At 38.1% G+C, this 26575-nt stretch overlaps 1 protein-coding gene across 3 annotated transcripts in view; it reads right to left on the reverse strand.

Moving 5' to 3' along the window:
- Window positions 1-26575, reverse strand: part of TOX (thymocyte selection associated high mobility group box) — a 217831-nt gene that overhangs the window by 95966 nt on the left and 95290 nt on the right. For all 3 annotated transcript variants that reach the window (XM_054633558.2, XM_077185864.1, XM_054633553.2), the window contains exon 2: window positions 8396-8461. In XM_054633558.2, the coding sequence (XP_054489533.1) occupies window positions 8396-8461 (66 nt within the window). The remainder of the gene's footprint in view (window positions 1-8395; window positions 8462-26575) is intronic.

Below are 26575 nucleotides of genomic sequence, written 5' to 3' on the forward strand. Positions count from 1 at the left end.
AGGCCAAGGAAGTGCTCAGTATATGAACGAGTACAGATTATTTAAGCAAGTAAAAGTGGCAGGATCTGGCCCTCTCTTAATAAAGTGTCATGTAAGCTTGGGACTTCTGGGACCCCAGTAATAAGTTCAATCCTACTGATGGCATACAAACTATCAGCAGCATAGTACCTATTAAGACATTTTTATAAACTGCAAGAAATATGCAAGCTATTACAAGATATAATTCTGAAAAACAGACTTCTATGTAAGAAGCCAATTTAAGAGGAAAACAACATAAACAATAGTAACTTGCGTGCTCAAGTGAAGCATCTTTTTAATTTTGAGTAATGAAGATGTCAAGCCAAATGCTAGAGTAGTTTAACTTAATTAGGTGGCCTATTTTTCCAGGCAGCCTTTCATTTCCCATTGAAAACTCAGCTTGTATGCGAAGCAACAAGAGCAATTTTGTCTGTAATGAATACCTCTGGGACTCCACGAAGTGATCATTTGAATGTTACATTGAAGACTGGTTTGAGTAACTAGTTTGGGCTTGTTGAGATGCCAGATTTTGTAAAACTAACTAGATTAATCAAAGACTGGCATCTTATCAGTTTATTCGGTCAGGGGTCAGCAGGTCAAACTGACTCCACTGTGGCAGCCTTTGCCAAAAGGGACAGTATAATAGTAATTGGTCTAATTTGTAGTTCAAATTCACGTAATTCTTCCAGACATTTTATGGACTGAAAAAGGTTCATTTTATGTGAAGCTCAGATGAAAAATACTGCCTTTAACATTTCCCATGGTTACATCCCATAATTCATCCACGCTGCTGACCTGTAGCGTTTCCTGGAAAGGAAACTACATAACTAAAATATATGATGTCTGTAATCTGTTTTCACATGCTAAAAAAGTTGTACATGAAGGAGCAGAGGGAAACATTTTGAAGGATATTTTATACTGGCTGCTCATTAAACAGAAAGTTGTCTCATGACATGAACAGCAAAAGGCAGTGCTTTTTCTCTTGTGATATGTGAAAAAATACCTCTGGCTTTTGGACAGAGAATTCATCATTTGATGATTGATTTTCTGTTTACCTTTTTCATGGTAAAATAATAGCTTTTGTTGTTTTTACTTTATTGATTTATTGTGGGCCTATCACTGAAATTGCTGTCATCCTGATGCCACAGCTAAGACAAGATGCAATGTTTACTTTAATTCCCTCTCATGTGTAACTCTTTGGAAGAATATTTTTAATTGATGCACGGAATCACTGTGTATTCAACAGGGCCAAGTTCACAATTTTAGCATTACTCTAGAAGTATCTGACATTTACTTCTAAATTCCAAAATTCTGTGTCTATGCAATTACCCTCCAAACCTGTTTCATTAAAAAGTTTTCTGCCCACATGGCTGCAAAGAAAATATAAGTGCAAGATTTTACAGCCAGAAGACAAATAGCATGCTGAAAAATTTGTTATACTTGCTGAGGTTTCTGATATGATCTCAATTTTATAGATCCACGCTAATGATTTTTGAAGGCTGGAGAGGGACACTTTTGTTTATACAACTGTAATTATGGGGATGTTTGCTTAGGATCCTTAGGGACTACATTTTGCCCTCTTTAGTGTTTTTATAGCATGTGCTATAGAATAGGCATTAAATGAAAGATGCATTAAGTTAAGGCATGTTTAAATAACTCATTTTTCAGGGATAAGTAGGTGGTATACATTTCTTCTTCTGGTCAGAGTACAAGTTCCACACCTACTGAACATAACTGACTAAAATGAATTTGAGTAAAAAAGGGTAAAGATATTTCACCTGAGTCACATCTTTAAAGTGAAATTTGTGAAAGTTCTTAAATTCCAGCCAACAGGACCTAATTCTGACTTATATTTTTATAAAAGTTGAGGCATTTGATTACAAAAAAATAATCCTTGAATATATACACAGTACATGTTCATACACTTTGCATTAAAGCTGAAGACACTCATACATAATATATTACGTCCCTGTGGAGAAGGGCTAGGGGACACTGATGGATGACAAGCTGGACATAAGCTGGCAATGTGCTTGCAGCCCAGAAAGCCAACCTTGTTCTGGGTTGCATCAAAAGCAGCCTGGCCAGCAGGATGAGGGAGGGGATTCTGCCTGTCTACTCTGCTTTTGGGAGACCCCATCTGGAGTTCTGCATCCAGCTTTGGGGTCTGCAGCACAGGAAAATGTGTACTTGTCAGTTTGGGTCTGGAGAAGACCACAGAGGTCCAAAGGTTGAAGCACCTCTCCTATGATGAAAGGCTGAGTTGGGGCTGTTCAGCCTGGAGGACATTCTAAGGAGACCTGATAACACCTTTAAGTACATAATGGGGCTATAAGAAAGATGGAGAAAAATCCTCTAGTGGGTCTTTTCTGTGGTGTCAGGACAAGCAGCAACAGTTTTAAACAGAGAGGACAGATTTAGACTGGACACAGGAAAAAATTCTTTACTGTGAGGGTGATGAGACACTGTAAGAGATTGTGTAGAGAATTTGTGTGTGCCCCATCACTGGAAGTTTTCAAGGTCATGTTGGATGAGACTTGGAGCAATCTGATTTAGTGAAAGATGCAACTGCTCATGTCAGGGAACTGGACTAGATGATCTTCAAGATGCCTTCCAATTCAAACCATTCTATGATTCTAAATATGTATGTCTATAAATACACTGCCTTGTTAATGCAACTGTTGGTGTATTTTTATCAGGAACTCTGTTCTTTCTGGATTCTGCCTGATGTTAAGATAATACTAAAAGACTGTGTTTTACTCAAAAGTGAAAGGCAGGGTAAAATTATATCTACCTGTAGCTGCTCATTCAGGATCTGAAAGACCTGCCTGGTATTTTTCTTTCCCTGAGGCCATTTTAACCTATGCCCTTTTTTTTTTTTTTTGTGACATTTAGAGATCACTTCAGAGAAATGGAGGACCAATAAGTAGACTCCCTTCTGTTGATAAGCTATTTTTGAAATGAAAAGATAGTAGATCAGGAAGAGGGAGGTGGAATATGATCCAAAACAGGCCTGGACTGTAGCCAGCCAAGACTGACCAGGTAGCATTGCCTTTTCACTGTGGAGCAACCTCTCAAATAATGAGCTTTTCCAAAGCAAAAGCTTTCCAACTTTTGGGCAGGATTGTGCTAGATTTCAGGTCAGGGTAGTGTGTACCCATGGGACTACGTTGGACCATGAAATGATTCTCCATGTGAGAATGCTGTTTTTTCTGAATCCTTTTCAAGGCAGCCAACTCCTGCCCTGCTCTGCTGATGGAGACTGTTGCAGGCAACAAGACTGACGAGCTGTGTCTTCTGGCAGTACCCTGGAATTCTAGCCTACCTACAGGGAAGGACCAACACAGAGCAAGAGAGGGAAGAAGCTATTAGGTAGCATTTATCCATACCTACTTCACATGAGCCATAGTTATGTCATAAATAATCTAAGAAATTATGGTATAAAAATGTAAAAAGTACATGAGGGCTATGTGTAGGACCATGTGCATAAGACAACATTAATATGAAAAAATCTCTCTTTTGGATGTCAATCCATCCTATTTCACCCTGTAGATGTATAGGACAAAACAGTTTTGATACCCATGATACCCCCCTCTATCAAAGAGCATGCAGATATATTTTAGATAGATCTCCCTGGCATAGCTCTGGGAAGCAGGAAAATACCACCTGTGACCAATCAGTATTCCTTCCTCTGCCTCAGATCTTTTCTTCCCAGTGGGACAATAGGGGTACTGCCCCAAATCATCAGCTCCAGGCCCGTTCTCATCCTTTCCCTTTGGACCTTGCAGGGAATTTGGCAGCTGCACTCATTAACCTTAACATTTATCAGGCCTCAGGAAGGCCACAAATGTGTTAAAGCTTTGTGCAACAGAGTCCTGAATTACATTCCATATTGTGACTAGGAAGAAATGTAAAATAAGCAATATAATTTTATACTGTGCTCTGTGGGGCCCACAAATTACAGGAGGAGGAAAAACATAAAGAGTAATTCATGTCCAAGCTTTCAATTATAGGTATGGGAGAAAACAATAATTGGTGGGAATCTCAAATGCAGATCAGTTGGCATAGTTTTATTTCAAAATGATAAATACTTTCAGATCCAAGTGCAATTAGTACTGAAAATGTCACAGTTTTACTGTGTATGTTTGTTAATATGGCTGGCATAACTAATTTAGGAGATGCCTTCAGTGTAGAGTCCTGTATCACATATATTGTAACCAAAAATGCAGTACTTAGCCATATATATAAAATGTACACAGAGACAACATTGCCAAACAGCCTTTTGGGACGCTTTAAAAGAATATCATTAATTTTTACTGTATACTTACTCTTCTGGCTCAGTTCCAGCACTGGCTTTCTGTTAAAATAATTTCAAGTATAGAATTATGCTATTTGCTTGCAGCAACATCACAGGAACAGTAGTGAGCCATATGTTGCTACTTAGCAACTTGGTCTGTAAGTCCCAAAGCATGTACTGATTTGAAAATTGAACAGAAATGATAATTATTGTTGAGGGATGCTGTGAGGCAACTTGTCTTGGATTACCAAACTATGCAGATGTTTGATGTTATACAGCAAAAGGAACAAAACTATATTTTTTCCTGTCTAATGCCTGAGCTTTTATTTATGTTAGCCTAAGGGGGATAAATTGATTAAAACCTGTAAAATATTATAAGGTGATGTTTTTCTGGATAGGAACACTTTGGAGCAAACAGAAGAACCAAGGTGCTTGTCAGCAGGTATCTGGACCCCAGCAATCCTGCCTCTATGGTCACCTAGTCCTGAAGACAGCAAAGTGGAAACCCCTTGGTCCTTGGTGTTACATACCATGACTCAGTCTGCCAGCCCACTTCCCAAATAAGTTATGTCAGACTCTGAAATTAAAAAATGATGCTCATGCCTGACTCAGCATGACCAGAGCTTCAATAAAAGTTTCTGACAGGACTATGTATGTCCTTACATGTGGGATTCATATTTTAGTTAGCAGATGTGAATGCATCAAGAAAAGCAGAGTAATTTACTCACTTCTCATTTTGACAGGATTCAACCCCTATCTCTGATCTTGTGAGGGAACAGCCAAGTTATTAAGGGTGGGAAGGAGCCTGCATTCCTCACACTGAGGTCATGCAATGGCAAGACTCATGAGCACAGGTGCAAAATAGACACAGGACAAAATTATGATTAGAGTAACTATGCTGTCATCTGAGAGAAACATTTCCTCACATTTCCTCCTCTCTTTTTACATCCAGTAACAGTGACAGGAAAATGAACAAACAGTCCTAAAACTATGGTCAGAAAATATAATTGCATCCTTTACTGTTCCTCTCCCTAGCCCTGTAAGTTACACAGTCTTTTGTGCTTTGTTTTCGGAGCAGGAAATACTTTTTTTTTTTTCCAGTTTTAACCACCAGACTGGATTTTGAAATGGTAGTCAGTTCACCAGTTTTGGCTGACCACCAGATGCTTATGCCCAAGAAAGAAACACACCCCATTACGGTCAGTGAAGACCTCACAGACATTGCCAATGAAGAGTTGTTTGTTTTGCTCCTTTGAGGAACGACAAGCAGCTGTCTATGTCAGGAACAGGTTTGGGAAGGCTCCTCTCACAGTTGTAGGTTCTTGATGAAACATGAGAGACAGGTTTCCATCACACCCCATATTCCTGTTCTCAGAGAAGTTGTTTTGTCTCTTTCTTTTTTCTTCTTTTTTTCAAATACTGTTATTATTACAGGCTTTCACATATGCTCCAGCCCACACAGAGCTGGAACACCTCTTCTGTGAAGGCAAGAAGGCAGGCTAAAAATGCTGGGGTTGTTCAGCTTGGAAAAGAGAAGGCTCCAGGGAGATCTTAGAGAGCTTTCCAGTACCTAAAGGGAGCCAACAAGAAAGCTGGAGAGGAACTTTTCACCACGGCCTGCAGTGATAGGTCAGGGAGGAATGGCCTTAAGCTGCAGGAGGATAGGTTTAGATTAGACATTAGAAAGAAGCTCTTCGCTACAAGAGTGGTGAGGCACTGGCACAGGTTGCCCAGAGAGGTTGTGGACTTCCTATATTTGGAAGTTTTCAAGGCCAGGCTGAGTGGGGCTCTGAGCAACCAGGACTAGCGGAAGGTTCCCTGCCCCTGACCTGGTGGAAGGAACTGGATGATCTTTAAGGTCCATTCCAACCCAGTCCATTCTATGATTCTGTATATTCACTTAAAACCACTGCAACAGTGTAAGCACCAGGAGAAAATCCCAGAAAGAGAAAGGAGGTTGTGACAGCCCAAGGCTGACAGCTACTCTCAACCAGGCACAGAAGGCTGTTTGACTGGTGCACACTTAGTAACAACTTAAAACACTCTGCCTGGCAACTGAGCTGCTTCTTGCCACATGGGTCCCCCAGCAAAAGACAGAGGTTGCCTTTGGGTTTTGAACTCCACCTGGGAGCCAGACATCCCAGAGTTCAGTTTTGCCATGGTCAGATTTTAAGTCTATAAGCCTTTTCTTGATTCCAGCCCTCAGTAAGAATTCAGGGTTTTCTGACATCTTTGAATTTGGAAACGTCACATTTGATAGGATTTTTTTTCCTTGAAGACAAAGTAATTTGCATTTAAAATACCTAGGCCTGGCTCTTAAAAGGTACTATAAGAACCTTACTTTCACTTCAACCAGTCAGTGTTAGATGCCTAAATATCTCTGAGAATCTGGGCCTTGTTAGCACATGTAGAAACCACATAAAAGATTAAAACTTATACTCTTAATTTTTCAATATGCCATTTAAATTATTTAAACTACATGCATACACAGTACAAAAATATCAACAGAAGAAAAATAATTCTGATGCATAATGTGGACTTGCAATTCTTTATTCAAAAGTATTTAAGACAGACATAATGATTCTCTGAAAGGTAGCAGCTGCCTGATAACAGCAATCATTCACAGAGTTTGTATTTCTACTGTTTCAAACAAATTCAATTAGCCCTTGCACTTCAAAACCCTTAAGGCAAGAATGAGATGATACTAGGCTGCTTTAATCTAATAGTAATACTAAAACTTGTCAGTACAGTTTTTGGATTAATGGTTAGAGAAAAATTAATAATATAATTTTTCATTTTTTAATCAAACAGTTCTATTCTAAACTACCTCTGGATCTTGGAGGGTTCTTAGCTGAATAAGTTCAATTATGCACAACTCCTAAATGCAAAGTACTATTGGTCTCTAAAGGTATTTCAGAATGACTTCAACAGAAAGCTGAGAAGCAACATGGTGGAACACTTTAAAGATGGTCTTTTTGATTGAACCATGTACTCATCTCACACAACCTCCTGCTTCTCAGCCCCCAAGGAACCGGTGTACCTGAAGAGGATCACTTCATGAAGACATTTAGTTTTGAATGCACACTTTCCAAAGCTGTTGATTCCTAAATTACATCCAGGTTATCTGAACATAATTACTATTCATTCAAACTTCCCACCTAGTGAGAGTTTTGCACATAAGCCTCCTGGTTTTGTCAGACCAGACACCACTGGCCTGAAATATTGCACGACATAGACCACAAGTCTGGTTATTCAGGACAATTTCTGACACAATCTAACTGATCTGCAGAACTATTCCCACCACTTACTGGTGCAAAGTTAAACTGAAACACATGAAGTAAGTGAAAAATTCCCCCCTGCATATAGATGTAGGAACAGGTAGACAACCCAAAACTTTCAAAACTATCTTTGCTTTTTAAGGAGTTATTACAATTGGAATTCTTAAAAATCCATTGGATCTTTGAGGTCAAGTGGAAAGGTGGAAGATATTTTAATATACATCCAGTATCAAAATTTAGTGTGTATGGTCCCCCAAAAGGAAAAGTGCTCAAAAATACCTTTAAAGAATGAACATCACGTTAAGCCTTTTGGCCTGTAGGCTACAGAAGGTTAAGTCATTGCCTTAACCCCACAGTTAATTGTGTAATAATAACAACATTCCTCAGACACAGGATTAGTGCTAAAAATGCAACTCTTCAACTGTTCTATGAGTGATAATTAAAGATATTTGTGACATGTATAGCTTATAATGATTAACTTGTCTGCAGTCAAATAAACAAATAACCTGCACCTGTAAAGACTTTATTTCCTGAAGGTAAAACAACTGTTTAGGAAAGCTCATGCTGGCAAAACAGCTGCTTGCATTCTGGAGAGGAAACAAGGTAGTATCTTTCAACAAACGCCAACTCTGGTGTTTTATCAGCTCTATCTCATTAACTGGAAACAAGGCTTAAATGCTTTGTTTATAAATTATGATTATTCCTGATTGCAGCAGTTACTGATAGTGCCACTCATTTGCAATGCAACTCTTTGAATTTTTTTAATTACAATTTGAAACAAGGCAGAGAAGATTAATTAACCCACCTGGCTGGCTGGCACGTAGTCCTGGCTTGGTTCTGTCATGCTCATATACATGTTCTCACCGTCAAACTGCAAAGGAAATAATAGTAAACATTCAGCAAACTCGATTTTTTAGCATTGACTGAAAAAAACAGTTGCTATAAAATAATATTACAGCCTGGTTTTAGAGACTTGTAATTGCATGTGTGCATCTTGTCTTTGATGTTCCTGTTGTCATCCTTATTGACCCTGGATGTCAGTGATTTGGAGTAATTAGCGCTCTAGTAATTACAGCTAGCAAGGAAGAAATGAATGGTTTCCTTTCATCTGCAATCTGTTTTAAAACAAAATGCCTCATTTTGTGCACCATGTATACATATTGCTGTTGGTTGCAATGAAGTACTAAGTGAATTGCACACTTACTGAGAAAAGAAAGATGAGAATAGAATCTGCACTAAAATGCATCTTAATGGATTCCAACTTCAGCTTCTGAGCAGAACAAGAGTTGAGATTTCAAAACAAATTAAACCCCCTCCAACTGAAATGTTCCCATGTCAGAAAGTAAGAAATACATTTCCAGACAGCTTTCAGACATCCGAATGTATGAAAGAGTATATCTCCTGTCCGTATGGTGTAAGAGGATAGTTTGCTTGATGTGTGAATAAAGTAAACATTCATAATCAGAACTGCAAAAATAACCATCTGTAAATGATAAATACCATTCCTGGAAATATATAAAACATATAAAAAGCTTATTTCCTTTTCTCCTTTCCTTTTTATTTCTTTTTTTTTGTTCTCTTCTCAACTGCAGTTAAGAAGTAACGGAAATGTCATAGAAAGGAGCTGATTAAAATCTGAAGGTCTAGATGGAGAAAAACTGTCAGATCTGAAGCCTCATCCTGTACCAGCACAAAGAAGTGTAAAACTACTGATTTTTTACATAGTCTGGAAAATGTTCCCACAGAACTCTCATCACACCCACTCAAGTGGCAGTACCAACAGGGCAATGACAGTCCCAGTGTCTGCTCAGGAGCTAGGGAAAATCTTTTCAAACCTTTTAAGCAGAAATGAACAACAGCAGGAATTCCTATCTCCAGTCATGAACCACAAATTTCCAGCTGTTACGAGGTCTGTTTGAAATAACTTGCACCTGACCCCTTGTGTGAATGCTTAGAGTGACATATTTTGGACATCAGCCATTGTTTTGCATGACACAGCAGCTTTTTTTAAGAAGTCCCTACTACAGAGATTGTTCTGCTCCCACAGAAGCTGCCAGTGAAATATTCCATGGACATTTTCTGATCAGTGTTGGGCTTCTGGGGATATTCCATCTGCAAGGTGCAGTAAAATCAACTAGCCCAAGGTGGCAAAGTTAAACTGTGTCTTTGGCAGATAGCACTACCAGTTTTTGCTGAGATGGCTGAAAAGGTTTCTGCTTCCAGCTGTTCATCCTCTTTCTCTGCCAGAGGCTACAAGGCTTCTAACAGCAGCAGTAACATGAACAAGTGCCAGCTCCTGGCACAGCAGCTGATGGTCTGCCCTTCCTGGCCAGAGATATTTAATAGTCACAGACTATCTGTCAGAATAGTCCTAGTTTCATGGGAGGGAAAGGATTATGCCACAGACACAGATCTGCCATAGGGAATAGAGTATTTCCCAATTTTGACAGAATAGAGATAGTTAGATTAGATCATAATATAGAGATTGATGCTTGTTCCTTTTTTGTTTCTTGTTGGCATGCACCATGTCTTTTAGCTTTCTCAATCATTCAAAGTAGAGTTCTGGAGAAAAAAAAAATTTAGTATCTGGTTTGGAAAAAAATGCATTGTTTCTTCTACTCAGATGAACAGGTGAAATTCTGAAGAGAGATTTCACAGCCAGTAGTTGGAAAGCAAGCACTCCAGTGCTAGGCCTACAGGAGCTCAACTTATTCAGCTTGTCAGACGAAAGGCTGAAAGGTGCCTTGATCACTGTGATTGGTACTTACACCCTGGAAAGATGTCTGATAGCAAGGTGTCAGCCTTCCTGACAGTGGTATAATGAGATCTAGTGTTGAGAAATGGAAGTTACAGAAATTCAGCCCTGAAATAAGATACAAGTTCCTACTTTAGGAGGTAATTAAGCATTATGTCAACAGCAAACTCATAATTTCTCAGACATTTTAGAATGAGGTTTGATATCTTCTTTGGAACAGACGCAATCCATATCATATTTTTAAGAAATACCACAGACAGGATAGTTACACTTGCTGGTTATGGGAGTCCTATCTGCCCTGGAAACCATCATTCCTTGAGTCTCCTCTTTTGAATTTCCCTTGTTATCTTCATATATTTGTTGTGATACATTGCAAGCGTTGCTATAATTCAAATACTGTGTTGCAGGTGTTTAGTTGCAGTGAATATGGAGAAATTTCTTTTCTGCCTACTAGCTAGATACAGTCGAGGATCATTTCAATTTATTTTGCCTTCCATAATGCATGAGACTATGATTTAAGAATCTTTATGAAGTAAACTTTAATATAATTCTCTTTAATATAATGCCCTCTTTTGAATGTTTGGTCATCTGTCCTTGCTCCCAAGCTTACAATCACCAAATCTGCATTCTTTGAATAATTTCCCTAAGGTATTTTTCCATGAATACTGAAATTTTTATAATTCTGTGTGTTGTTCTTGGATTATCTGCCTACCTAATCAGTGCCTTGCTATTAGCGGTCCCCCTGGCATGACAGGATCTTGGATCTCAGCATCTCCTGTGTGTTGTTTGTGGCCCTCTATTTAGCTCTGAAATATTTTTTTATTTCTGCCATAGTCTGTGGGCTTTATATGAACATGTTTCAGAGAAATCAAAACAGAAAAAATATGTGTAAATTTAAACTTTGTGGCCTTTTGACCTTACATTACAAATGTACAGGGATTGATGCTTACATGAGAAATGACCTTCTCCAACATTTTGGATTAATTTGTTAGGGTAAGTTTTCAGAAAAATAAATCGATGCATAATGTTTGTAAAATCTGAGTGACCTGTTAACATCTAAAAATACCGAGCAGCTGTCTGATTTGTTACTTAATTTCTTCAATATTCAAGCATGGAATTTAGACACTGCAATATTTAGCATCTGCTTGTCAGAAGTATGTGCAAGATGTTGTGTAATAGGTTATACAGGTCAGCAAGATTTGATGGGATGTGTATTTTTTGTAGTGTTTATATATGCAGATTGTGGACAGTAATGCATCAGCTGACAATAACACTCTTGCCATGTTGGTGTTTGTACTACATTTACTGCTGTTTAAATTATTATCTGCCCTCAGTCCAGTGCAGTGTGGTGCATGGCTACTTGGCAGTTCCTAAGACTTTGGATATGACCCTGAAAAACACCCATAAACTCAATGGATGAGGCATATAAACATGCATTTTGTCCAGCAGGTATTGCCAGGAGATACCTCCTTCACGTTCTCAATGTTTACTAAAATGTTTAAAAAAGAGTGAAAATATGATCTTTGTATATCAGAATAAAACAAAATATTTACTTCAATGCTGATTTGTTTATTCATCATCCCCTTTCCCAACTACCAAAGCAGTGCAAAATAGAGATGACCTGTACATCCCACCCCAGCCAAAAAAGGGTACACAAACCTTCAATAACAAAAAATTCAGAAAAATTGATGCAGCACACATACAACGCTCACCTTGCCCAAATGTGATGATCCCACATCAAAACAATAAACTGAGAAAAAAATGCAAACAATTGGATCAACTGGAAAGTTCTATTCATATTTTTTCCCCATCTGTTTAGAAGCTTCCAAAATATGCCCCTAAACCCCAGAAATTAATATTGAATCATTTCACCTTTGATAGATTGCTTTGTACCATGCAGGCTTTACAGCATGGCACCTTTCAACAAGTCTCCTCCTGGACCCTTTAATTCATGCTATGTCTAGCTGGAATTCAGCTTTACAAGCAAGGTGATGTATGCAACAACAGTTCAAGCAACCTATCTGGATCAGAGTGAGCCTAAAGATGAGCAGATTTGGCTCAAAGATGTCTTCAACTACCAGAGTGTCCTTCCAGGTTATACTCTATGCCTCCAAAATTGTCTTAATGTACTCATCATTCTCAGGTTGGCAATTTCAGCTTGTATTCCCTAAGCTTTCCTGCCACTCACTGTGCTTGATTTCAAGCAAAGAAACTGCACAAGCATCACTTAACCCGTGGATGATTCATCCCAACAGAACAGAAGAAACACAAAGGCAGGCAGTTAAATGAACTGTCTTTTATGAACCTATGAATGATGTATATATATCATATGACATTTCATATAAAGCTTTCCCAATGTGTCTTCAAGATCCCTCAGTATCATTAAGACCAGATTTCAAAATCTTTCATTTTAATCTATTAAATGTGAATGCTAATACAATATTCTGGTGTGTGATAATAACTACTCTTGACAACATTTCTTTTCACATTAAAGTGTAACTGCACGAGAAGTTTGGGTGAGAGCAAACGAAGAGTATTGACTGCATTGTAATATGAAAAGAAATATAACTGGGAACTAGTTCTAATATAAATTCAGGATTGCATAATATTATTTACTTAAATTAATATTATAAATAAAACATACAGACAACACTATGGCATGGTCAGATAGAAGCCCCCTTTAGAATGACCCTTTGTAAGACAAGTTGTAATATTCAACAACCCATATGCACAAAATACCCAACTGTTGTTATTAAATACAATTTACTCATAGAAGTTAGGGATGTAATTACATAAGCACTGGCTGACTGTAACTGATGCAAGAGGTGTGACAGAGTTTAGCAAATGCCCAGAGTGGTAAAGGTGTTTTAAGGGATCCAAGGCTGGCTTCTGCTTTCCATTAATGTGGCATCATACCAGAGTGACACAATGTATGGCCAGGAACCTGTTTTCATCTTCCCATTTAAATTGCAGTAAACTTTATCAGCATTTATAACAGTGATTATGAAGTAGCAAAGCTTGCAAGAATAGTATTTTTTTATTCATTCTTAATGTGCTTTAAATTAAAAACACCCTGCATGGACTATGTCACAAAGATACTATAAACAGGTTGAACAGACAAAAAAATTTCTCATGGTGACACCAATGTAGAGAATGTTTATTTGATCACCTAACTAGACAGAAAGCATTGAAATACAAAAAGGAAGGTGCAAGATGGCAGAAAAAGCTAGAAGGGCTTGAGAACCAAAGAGGATAACTGGAAATAAAATATATTTATATAGTGGTGTGCACATACAGTGATTGTAAATGCAGATTAATATCTGCATTAGCTTCAGGTAGCTTGTTCAGATGACAGCTACCACATAGACATATATGTTAAACAAGCCTTCAGCCTAGCTTCGAGTTCTCCCCTCAACTTAAACTACCTTCCCCTGTACCAAGTCACTCTGTTTTCATTGCCAGGATCACCTGGCTGTCTGGATTACAGGGAGAATGACATTTCTCCCCTCTGCATCTCTCTTCTTGCTTTGTGACACTTCTTTGCTGTTGTTGTGAAATGAAGGGCTTATTTTGCTCCTTTATCATCCAGTTTTTGACTTCTGGGGTATTGCATAATTGCTCTCTCTTTCTATGCATATATATAATGTGTGCCCTAAGTTCTTCAAGCACAGTTATATGAGCTATGGGAAAGAAAAAAATCAAGCACATGAATGTTTCAGCTTTCTCCCATTCATACTGAAGAGGAGCACAATGTGCCAGTACTGCATCTCATCCAGCTGCAGTGTGGGCAGGGAAGCACAAGGAACATGAACCCAAATTGCTTTTGATGCTGAAACATGCTTGGGACAGGGGTGTGGAGGGGGAACAGCTTTGGACAATGCTCTGGGCACAAATAAATCCCAAAAGTGATATCCTAAAATGCAAAGATTAAAGGAAGAGAAGCAAGGGGAGAGATGATTATATTGGTGAAAGGTGCTATGTTTAATAAGTTCATCTTCTGGATAAAGCCACTTGGACTTGACATTCCAATTTCTTCAAAGGATCTTACAGATCTTCAAAGCATGTGTTATTAATCACATAATCTAAATACAAATTTCTCCCATCCTAGATTTGAACTGGAAGATAGATTTAGGTTTAAATATAAACTTTAGTTATATCATTAAACCATAGTTTACCTTACTCTGATGGTGCCCCAGCACAATTTATTATACTTTATTTTAAGGAGTTGCAATAGCATTGTGTAAAACGATTATTTATTTCGAGTGATTTTGTGATTTTACTGCTTACAGGTTATATATATCATTTGTAACTTACATTACCTAAAAGCCACTAATCCTGAAAAATCTTTAAAGCTAGGTAATTTTGTTTATTTTAAACCAAATGCCAAGAGTGGATATTGTCTCATGTTGCTTGATGACAAAGAGTGATATTTTGTTTTACTCAGAGCTGCTGAAAAGACACTAAAATAATAATGGGATACAACATAAATCATCAAATTGCTATGCTAAAGAAACAGTTGATCTTGTTATGGCAACCATTAAAGATAAAACCAGAGATGCTCTATAAACATTACACACAGTGGAAAATCCCTTTCTTGACACGGTTTGGCAAAGCGGTACATTTGTATTAAATTGAAACTCCATTTTGTCTCCTAAACTCCATTTTGTATGCTGTACTTGAACACGTTTAAATTTGCCCAAGACAGGTTACAGTAATGCATTCCAGACAGGCACCCTTCCCAGGAAAGAGGCTTGACACTTCACTGAAGGACTATCACAGGAAAATTGTCAAAAAACAATCTAGTACTATCAACTTTGATTGTTCTGCCGTCTTCCCTCCCTCCTCCCATAAACCTTGTTTATCAGCAGAGGAGTGTACTGAAAAACCATGAGATTGGGTGAAAATGACTGAATGGCAAAAAGAAGTCAAGTTCTTTGCAGAACTGGATGTCCCTCTGTGGCCAAAGCAAGGTGATTAGTGCAGACTGGCAGGAGCTGGAGGAGTCCTGTCCCATCTGGAACACTAGGAGCCCTCCAGGATACAGAAAGTTTGATGAGTCAAGCCATAGAGTAGAGATTGCATGTCTCAAGACAATTATTATTATTAATAATAATAATAATAATAATAATAATAATAATAATAATAATAATAATTCTGCTACTAGTTTTCAGGAAAAAAGTATGAGGAAAATCCTTTATGTCTCCAGTCCTTTCATCTTCTTCCAGGTTGCTGAAGATTCTGAACCAGGAGTATGGGTTATGTTATCTTTATGTGGTCTGAGTACAGTGATGTGTGGACAGGGTAGATTAGAGTTGGGAAGGAATCTGCCCCAGAATCTGCAGCCACAAGGTGTGTGAGAGCACTGGGAGCAGCCTCAGAGCAGGAAGCAAGGGTGCTGCTTCACAAGGAAACACTGTCAGACATTTCCTATCTTAGAAAAAGCCACAGACAGCAATGAAACTCTCTTTGCCCACAGCACCCCACAGACTTGGACCCATTTGGTGTTTGGATCCAAGTGTGATACGGCTTGCAGAGTAGCACCGCCTTTTCTACTACCTGGCTTTCAAAGACAAAATGTTTTGTAAATACACTGCTTGATTCTCCTCAAATGAGACCAATTTTTTCTCATTTTTCATTTATAACACCTGCTATTGCCTCATAAAAGTACAGACAGTGCTGCCAAAGTTTTCTCTCAGATTTTCATGCCTGTGTCATAAATGCCCAATCCACCATTGCATTCCTCAAGCTTACTCACTATTCCCCTCTCTCATTGGGAGAACGGGAGGAGACAGAATGTTTGCTGAGTATGTCCTCATAGGTGGAGAGCTGGCTGAATATCTAAATACACACTAGTAGTTAAAACCTGAATAATGGCACTACAGCATTTGTGTTTTCCCTGCACTTAATAGAGGTTAATGTGAAACTGCAGGAAAGGTGAAGGGGAGTGTTTAGCTTCCCGCTTGGAGCCTGCATGTGTCAATGCCTGACAGAGCCTTGAAGTTGTTAGCCTGCATGCAGAGCACTAGCTGAATGAGGTTACAGTGCTGAGCACAGCAGGCTAAAAGAAGTAGGATCAGACTGATAGGAGGAGTGGCAGAGTCCAGGCACAGCAGAGTGTATCAAAGACAGCCCAGGGGAGAGCGGGTACTGTATTAGTCCTTTGTGTACATTTAAATGGAAGGCAGTGAACATGCAGAGATGAACTCTGAACTCTCTCAGCTGGGCTCCTGCTCCTTTTAACCTTGGCTCTGTAAATAAAATAAAATATTATAAAATAATAATAAAAAAACTAAAAAGAAAGAAGGTAAAATAAAATAAACCCAGCACACTGCGGCCTGGACTCTTATGCTCAGCTATTTTTTGCATATTGAACACTCATTAAATAAACATACTGAGATCAAAGTAGCAAGTGCTTTTGTTATTATTTTACTCAATTCACACTAAATTATAGATGTAGACACCCACTGGGAAAATTGGGTGATAAGGTGGAAAGGTTTGAACAACTAAGATAAGACCCTTCTTTTTCTGCCCACAGCAGCTGAGGAAATTTGTTTAACCTGGTAGGCTGGTAACATTTTCCAACACCAATGGACCTGATCAATTTCATTACAAGGTCTGATCCTGCATCATAGAAGGTGTAGGGAATTGTGCCATTGCCAGTTGGGCAAGAACTGGATCAGGAAGCAGTAGACTGGTAAGGGAATAGGGATGGATCTTCTTCGAGTTTCAGAGTAATTTTTGTGAATGTTCATCTCTGCCTCATTGTGTAAAGTGGTAGATTATGTAATGAAACATGGGAAATCTTAATAAAAAGGATCTACAGAGGGCAAAGAGATTACTAAAAAGCAGTTGTTATATATCCAGATAGACAACTCCTGTGCTGGAGTATAGCAGAAGGGAGGTTCCACGGACCATAGTCAACAAGTTTTGCACAACTAGGACAGAACCACTGCCTTGCATGAGTACAGTTGGAATATTGTAGGGATCCACGGACAGAGCTCTATCTACTGTGTTATTTATAGTGAATGGGATACATATAGTTCCTAAGGGTAAGTACATATCCTTCTGCACAGCAGAATCTTAGAAATAAAAAGGGACAGAACAACATCAACCAAAAAACACACTACTATTCTGAAAATCCTATGAAAGAGGATCTTGAGAAGCAAATAAAGGTAACAATTGCCAGATAAATAAACAACCTTGCCTGAATGAATCATGTTTGAAAGAGTAAGTGGGAAAAAACACATGCATATGTAGAAATTTTTTAACCTATGCCATATTTAAAAATCCAATTTTAAATAGCATCACCTAAGAACTTAAGTGCTCTAGACTAATGCAGCAGGTCATTTGGATCACATGTACAACATATATTAAAATTATCCTGTTGAAAGGAATGACAATGCAAAAATACTTAAAATCAAGCACCCATTCAAATATGCAATAAAATAGGACCCAAGAGCTCAGACATTTACAGAAACAGGAATAAAATATTTAGGAATGTACCAAACTCAGATGGAAAAAATCATCTTAAATTTCTGATAGACCAAATTATTTAGCACAGTCTGATGGGATCTCATTAGATAGAACTAATTCAGACCTGGAGAGAGTGTTAACAGAAATGACTAATTGCAAGGACTTAGGAAAACATGGACATCTGTTAAATGACAAGAGTGTTGTAGGGCTGATATACAATCATAGTTTACCAAAACAGCTACTGTGGCAGCCATGTGGACAATCTTACTTCCATCCACAGTTACTCTGGTACTTCTTTAATTTCAAGAGGATTATTTTCATTAAGAATGTCACACATGTTTATTTCTCTGTCTGCATCAAATAAGGAGAGGGAGCCCCATGAATGTTCATAAGAATAATCTGAACCACCATGGATTTTTACACTTACAGTTGCAACAGATTCAGAACCTTGACAAGGCTTGTAGCTTGGCTAACTCCTTTGCTAAGATTGTCTACAGATCAAACTGAGATACCCTGGCAGAGCAATGTAGAGAACTTAGCAGTATTCTATCCTAAAATAGGTCATTTGGGAGTAGATGGGGTTAGAAATGTTCAAAATATTACTCAAAAGCAGAGGAGGAAAAGTTGTTTTACTTTTTTTCTTACCAACTTCAGTGAAGACATGTCCTTGATGTGAGATCACTTATCTGTTTTCAAAAATTCTAAGTGTTCGCTACACCTTTTAAGATAAAACTTGACCTTCAAGTTCACTTTATGACTAAATTATTCCATGACTGTTTTCATCTTTTCTTTGTATTCCACCAAGTTGCACTCATAATAGATTTTTAAAGAGTCTGCCAGCACTTGATATGTTTTTTTAACAGAAAAGTCCATGGAAATGTATTTCAATTTTTTCTAAGTTTTGAAGGTAAAGAGCTAAAATATAAAGCTACAGTTGTACCTGCCACTTTGTTATCAAAACCCTCTAAAGACAAAAATTGTCCCACCTCCTCCTCCCTCCTGCTTGAAGAACAGGTGCCATGCTCAGCACTGGCTGCTGCTTTTCCCATCAATATACTATGAATCTATTAATGCTGAGCACTCCTCACAACAAATCAGAAAGTTACTCAAACCTGGCATTACCAGCACCATGGCTGTTGTCTTTCTGAGAGGCTGTGCCTGTCAGCATGAGACAGTCACATTAGTGCTGGGAGGAAGCTCCTCAAGCAGGCAAAGCCATCCCCTGAATAACAGCAGAACAAGTTTCACAGAGCATCCACAAAAACTTATTGTCGATTCCTGCCTTACAACTCCAGCAATGGCACTTTCATACATTTTCCTCTTTTGGTTCAAACCCTTCAGCCATTTTGCTGTTTTATCTCAAGGTCTTTTTCCATCCCTCCAGTCTGCTGAGACTAATGACTTCTACCTTTTACTAACCTTTGTGAACACAAAGACAGATACTCTGTCCTCCTCTCCAGAAAGACAATTTAAATTCCTTTAACCTTCTCTGGAAACATGCTTTTTTCCAAGCATTTGTGATCGTTTAAGTGCTTCCCTGATGTCCATTTCACCATCTCATGTGCTGTCCAAAATGAATGTAGTGCTCCAGTTAGACATGGATAATCCTGAACAGGTTCTTTATCCCAGGCTTCATCCAGACCCTGGGTATTCATCAACCTCTTTCTTCCTGTACACATTATTATTTAGAAAACGCTTTGCTTTTTGCCAGCCCTTAATAAACAAAATCTTTGAAAGCTTATCCTGATTTATACAGTAGTATGGAAAGTTGCCAGATAATTAGGGTACATAGCATCTATGACAAATGACAAAAACATCTATGACAAATGGTGAACACCTAAGCTCCATGGATTTTGGCCTAAGCCAGAGCTCTATGGATTTTTCAAATAAAGCATTTTCAAGGTGAATCTTATGATGAAGATGACTTTGAAACATTTACATGAGAAATGAAAAGACACTTTCACCAGAAGAATGTGGCAGTTCAAGCACACAGTAGCACTGTAAGAAACCTGGTTCCAGTCCTGCTCTGCCACTCCTTCACACATCACCTGCACATCAAGGCCATAGGCTGGGTATTCCCGTATCACTTATGTGGCTGTCAACTTCCTAAAAATATGTTGATGAAGACTTGAATTCATCTCTCTCATATCTAGTGCAGTGTTCTCACTCACAAGACATTATTTACTGGTATCAGTCTTTCTAGCTTTAAGCAGAAATAATTTCAGACCCTTAGAAATTCCTCTTAAGAGCAGAAAATAAATTGGCAATTATCATCTTGTCAAATTAATATTGGCAAGACTCTGTCACTTCAACATTTGCAGCATGATTTACTTCAGAAGTCCCTGAGTGCAGTGAAATAAGCTGAATTCTGTTACACTGGCCATGCAGAGACACGAGGGGAGTGCTTCATTTTTACCACTTACCACGAATGGAGCACCAGGCTGGGCTCGCTGCTGGCCAGCCAGGGCTCTGATTCACTGGCAGTGATTCTCCACCTGCAGCTGCCCAGAAAGACACAGGTAGTCCCAACCCCATGGCTAGAAGAGAGTTATGGACAAGGTCAACACAGGCTTCCCTCATTTCAGTTGAAATTAAACTAGCCAGCTCTTGCAAAGTACATGGCAGCAGTTTTGAACTGGACCATGACACCAATGTAAAAAAAACCCTCTTGAAATACAGATAATCCTATGATTCACACAGTGCAGCCTGTGCTTCAGTGCACTGAAATAGAAGCAGAACTCTGTATTTGTTAATCCTACTCTAATTATAACAATCTGTGTTATAACCCCTGCTAATGAGCTAACATAATTTTTTTTAAGTGTGTATTATAACGATGTGATTAAAGCTTGATGGAGCTGTTCTTATGCTTTTATGTATAAAAATGGTTTCTTATTAGCTTTTGATGTTTCATTTTCCCCACAGCATCACAATATCTGCTTCTGTTTTACCCAATTGTATAATAACTGTTGTTTAAATTCAGGAAACTCATAGCCTAGTCAGACTCTAGCCATTTGATAAATCAATGAAAATATTCTATAACAGTAATGCCATGGAAAACATGCCTTATCATTTTAGTGTTCCATATTATATTCTCTCACTTTTCTCTACAAGCTACTGAAATATTAATACACTGTCCTCAAGATTTGATAAAACGTGTGATGAAAATTATGTTGTTTTATGCCTAAAGACCATTAAATTAGTGCACATTAAACTCGAAATAAATGGATTCAGTAATTTTTGTTTAAATGTGTTCTTTTTGTTTGGATGACATGCATGTTGAAATTTTTAAATTTATGGAGGAACCTACTAAAAATTACAGTTTCAATGGTCATGCCTAAGATTATGTCTCTGCTGTACATACACAGAATAAGCTTTCTTGACATAGTCAAACTCATTTCCAAACTAAACTTTCCCAATCTAGAATAACTTAATTCTGTGTTTATTAGGTAAAAAATCCTCCAAGCCAAACCAGTAAAGAGGAAACAAAGAAAATCAAATGGGCAAATTGTACTCAGATTTGCAGATATACAACTCCAGCAGAAACACAACAGCTGCATAAATATTTCCAAACCCATATTTGGCTCCTTCCCTCCCACATTAAAAGGCAAACTCAGCACAAGTTGAAATAATCATGTTTTTCCTGATGGAGCAAAATGTCCTTGATTTGAATGCAATTCAGAATTAAACACCTTTTCACAGATGGTGTCGGTACCAGGACACTGGTCGGGTCTATATTGGTATAATCCAATTGCTTTCAAGACTGAAACTGATCAGTCTCAGAAAATCTAACTCTTATTGAGGTGCAGTTTTCTTTTTTTCTCATTTTTAGGAAAGCCATTACATGGGCTCATGCATTCAGCACACAACCTCTTTTGGTGTCAGCAACAATCTGTTTTGTGATATTCTTCTAGGAGAAGTATTAAGAGACTCCAGGGTTTGGCAGAGGCTCCTGAGTCTTAACAGCTGCATTCATAAATTGCTAGTGATACTGTATGACTGCTTCTTCCTGTGCTTTAGAGATCATTTAATACTCCCCAATTTCCTTTATGTCAGTGCCTACACGTCAAAAGTTCAGAAATAATAATAGAGTACAGATATGTGCCGTCATTAGATTAGTGTTTTGATAGAAAATTAATTTGGTGCTTTATTCATTTGTTTGAAATAGTAACTACTGCCTTGAAAAGTATAAGGTGATTAATTTCCAATATTTTCAGATCATATTAGCAATACACAAGTGTTTTGACACGTCTAGTAGTTGTACTCATAATCAAGATTTTGCAGTTCAGAAATTCTTTTAGCTACATGAGCCAGAACCTTACAAGCTAAAATAGTCAGAACATTGATTTAAAAGCTGGGGAAGTATTTTAAGCACTACAGGGCATCACTGAAGATCTTTTGTTAACACAGACAGCAATGTGAAGTATTTATGTGATTTTATTTCTTACTGTTAAACACAGCTTATTGGAAATGCATAACCAGGTCCTTTTTAAGGATACACAGCAAAAACAATGTCATGTATTATGCTACAGCAGGTAGTTCAGTTCCTTAGATAGGATTAGCCAACAGATTTATCAAGCAGTCTCTAAGGAAAGCAGAGTTCAAGTCTAGGCTCATCAATAATACATAAATAAACTGAACAATTAGGTACAAAGTGGCTATCTTGTCAGACAACTTATTAACCAATAAATGATATACTCACTGCAGACAGTGTAAAAAGGGGAGATATATAAAGATAGGCAAGACCTGAAAAGGGAGAGCAAGGTACTGTACTCCTCAGTGTGTTTGTGGACTTGATAATTCCCTCCAACTCTCCGTTTCGAGCTATGATGTCTGGACAAAGGTGGTTCAGCAACACTTCACTACCAGGAATCACTTGGGGTTTTTTCTGATAGCGAAACACAAATATATTCCTTTTCTCTTTATCCAGTGTTCTAAGGAAAAATATATATAACTTTTCCGGTGCCTCAACTTCAACTTAATCTGCAAGTTTTACATAAGAAAAATTACATAAGTACAGTCATCCCCAGTGTGTAATGTCACCACTGGGCATTGCTGTGGTACAGTCCTACTACTTAGATGCATCAGCTCCTAGAAAGGGTAGATGGAAGCAGTCAGGCTTACATCTGGTTTACACAACCACAGCAACAGGTCTTAAAGGCATATCCATCGTGTTAAATATCAAAATAGAGGACATTTGGTCCTTCTTTACTATCAACAAATTCAAATTATATTTTCTTTTCTGTGCTGCCCTGCACTTTTCAGACAGAAAACAAGAAAACCAGAGGTAGGAAGGACTGTTGCTTTTTTTTTCTCCCCTCAGCCAGGCAAAACAAAATAAAAAAATAGTCTTCTTTTCATTTAGGATCAACAAGTAATCAAACAAACTTAGTCCAAATAAAATCTTTTCATATGCACATATCTGCCTCGGCTCAGAAATCATGAACATTTGAAGTAGAGATTTCAGGATTTAACTCAGAATGAAACAAATATTTACCCAATATGATGTTTTTCATGCTCAAGTACTCCAAAGTGCTTTGCAAATATTGATAAAATTCTGCCTTTTTTTCTGTGTTCAGCACCCCTTGACTCCAGTAGCCATTTTCAGGGATATATGGGAAAAGATGAGTAAGGCCTAACACGCTTTGCTAATGGAAATGCAAATTATCAGTGAAACACAGCCACTTCTGTAGCGAAAAGGGGACATTACCCAGAATACCCTCCAGAGCAGTATAAATTCAGGAATTTATAAATATCCTTGCCAGATGGAAAAGTAATGTGGATGAACTGAAGAAATCTGTGGTGACTTCACTCCATGGCCGTTGTGCCTCAGCTAAACAACATGGACAATTTTAACAATACTCACTGTCATTTTACTCTAGATTCATTTGAGTGAAGAGTCCTTCCATTTTGCATCTGAGTACCTTTGAAAATGCACTTTTATGCCTTGTACAAAGACAGGCAGAGCCTGAAGAATAATGTTCCCCTCCTACTTACAGAGTAAACTAGTTCTCAGACCCAGAACATCAACCCTATGGGCTCCTGAACCTCCTCCTGTGTTCATGCTGGGCCTCCCCAAAGTAGGCAGATGACAGATAATGCAAGCACAGCACCTGCAGAAAGACTGGCATGCAAGCTGGACTAAAGGAGGATGCACACCCAGGTAGGAAAGACCACATCTTTCCCGGGGAGTGAAACAAAAGATGAAAAGAGAAGGAAGACAGGTAATAGAGCTGATTTTCCATCTCTGGAAGCAGGTTTCCATGACAGACCAGCTGACCTGTCTATATGATTTGCATATTTTTTCTTCTGCTAAGAATAAAAGGACTCTAGGGCAAATGTATAAAAATTCAGATGTGTAAAAGTTGTGAGCCAAACCCCAAACAGTGCACACGACAAAGTGAATGGGGTGGTGTAAAGCGTGCATTAACTACCTCTGGGACCAGATGTCCTCTGTGTCCTCCATCCCTGAGGAGCTGCAATGGCATCACTGAGGCATTGTGAACCACATCAGAATCCAGTTCTCTGCTTATTCTGGAGATCAGGGCTAGGGATTATGAAGAACCAATGGGATGATTTTGCCTGCTGTATTAAAGGGTTCCCTTGTCTGAGGGTGACAGTTTTGTACGTGCGCCATTTTTCCCAAGAGCAGAAAATAATAAAGAGTGGGTTGGATTGTGGGATATGGATGCAGGCTTTTTTTTGCAGGACTACCTGCAGACTTAAACTTGAAAAAGAAGTCATGAAGTGAAAAATTTTCATAGTTGCAGTCAATCTATGGACAGGCGGATGGCACTGCAGCATGAAAATATTGCAATCCTGCCCGCAAACGCAACCCATTATTTATTAGTTCAGACTGTTAGCGAAAGAAGAAACAATTTAGCACAATGCTTGGAAGTAAAATGGACTTCTGAATTGCTATGGGATAATTTGCAACCAATTTATGAGTTTTTGCAGAGCTATGAGATGCTTTGATCTGTTTCATATAAAACTTGGTTGAAAATATGTTTCTTAGAGTGAAGTATGAGGCAATAAAAATGTGATTAAGGTGTTCTAGCAATTTTATTTTGGCAACTTTATGCTGTGCCTTTGAATTCCAGTATATATAAAGTTTGGCTCTTTTTCAATTGATAGCCTATCAGCTGAAGACTCTACATGCACAAACATTAATAAACTCACAGACAATAAAATAAAAGCAGTCTAAAACTACATGCTATAATCTCTCTCTTTAAAATAAATGTAGGAAGTCATAATGTATAGTTTATAATTACGATATCCAAAGAATTTTAGCTCAGTGAAGCTAAAGGAAATTGCTTACTATGGAACTAAGAATGTGATAAAAAGAAAATTAGGCACTGGCCCTGAAGCTCCAAACCAAACTAAATCACATATTTCCTCAAGCAGAAAGGGAGTCTCATTTTTCATGGGGAAAAACTTACACAATAATGTTAAAACACAGAAGTCCAACTACTAATCAGAAGATACACATTAAAAGTGAACAAAACCAGTTCTAAAATCCCTTAAATTGTAAACACATTTCTTTAAACCCCAACAGTGATAAGTCTAAAGTAATTGTGGAAATCACTTTCAAATTCTAAACTTGGACTTTTCTTTCCTACACAGAAAATTCACCCCAGTCAGAGTACTGCTTTAATTAATAGCTGACATAAGACAAGATATCTTTCAAAGTTTCTTGTCCCTATATCCCTGTAAAATGTAAATGAAAATTAACACTCACAGGGTTATAGTAAACAAATGTTCAGTGGAGGCAAAAAAAAAAAAGTTTACATGTAAAACTATCACTTTCATATCTGTATGTGTAAAAATACTTTATCCTCTAACAAAGAGCTAATCCATGAAAAGCTTCACTAAACATTTTCTTGTACTATTCACATTTATGTAAGTGATTTCTGGAGCCTTAAGGAAGGTTAATGCACTCTCTGACTCTAATAAATGAAAACAGTGTGATTTACACAATCTATGTTCTTTGTCAAATTTAAGCAGTGTATCATTGCAGAAAATCTTTTGCTGACAGGAGCTTACTGTATGATGGAGATGCTGGAATCCTCCTTACACTGGTTGGTGCCTGGCATACCATGCTGTGCCTGTGCAATGATAAAATTAAAACTTGCAGGACAACCTCAGGCTATCCATCTCTGATGCTCAAACCAGCAGATATAGCTCACCAAAGACATGTAGAAAGAGTTTTTTTCACTGAAGTAAAATGGAATTAAAACAGAATTTGACAAGTATGGGTTACCTCAGAATTATGTTACTGAAACCTAAGAATAAAAAATTCAGTCCCTCGGATCATTACAATTAAATCGAGATTACAGACAATTTGTAAGTTCCTGCCTCCTTTCACTCAGTACCTATACACAAGGACTATTACCATAAGCACAGTGTATCTAATGACTGACCGAGTTCCTTGATTTGAAAATGGTATTAAAAAAAATTTAAGTATTTCACAGAGCTCATCCATTTCCCATCTCTACTAGGAAAAAAAATGAAACCTGTCCACGCAGTTTGTGTTTTCTGGACAACTTTTGCCATCACAAACAACTGCTTGCCCAAGGTGCAATGTAGGTAAAGCAGATATACATTCACAGCCTGACTAGCTTACCTGAAGCTAGTGCATCATTCATACTTCTACATGCCTATGCCAGCTGACATACTGAACCCATAAAACACTTGGGACACCATGCAAACAGAAAAGGTGTATCTCTGGAAAGTCATGTGAGGCTAGAGAACTTTTTTTTC

This window comes from Agelaius phoeniceus, chromosome 1, assembly GCF_051311805.1.
Source record: "Agelaius phoeniceus isolate bAgePho1 chromosome 1, bAgePho1.hap1, whole genome shotgun sequence".
NCBI classification, from domain to species: domain Eukaryota; kingdom Metazoa; phylum Chordata; class Aves; order Passeriformes; family Icteridae; genus Agelaius; species Agelaius phoeniceus.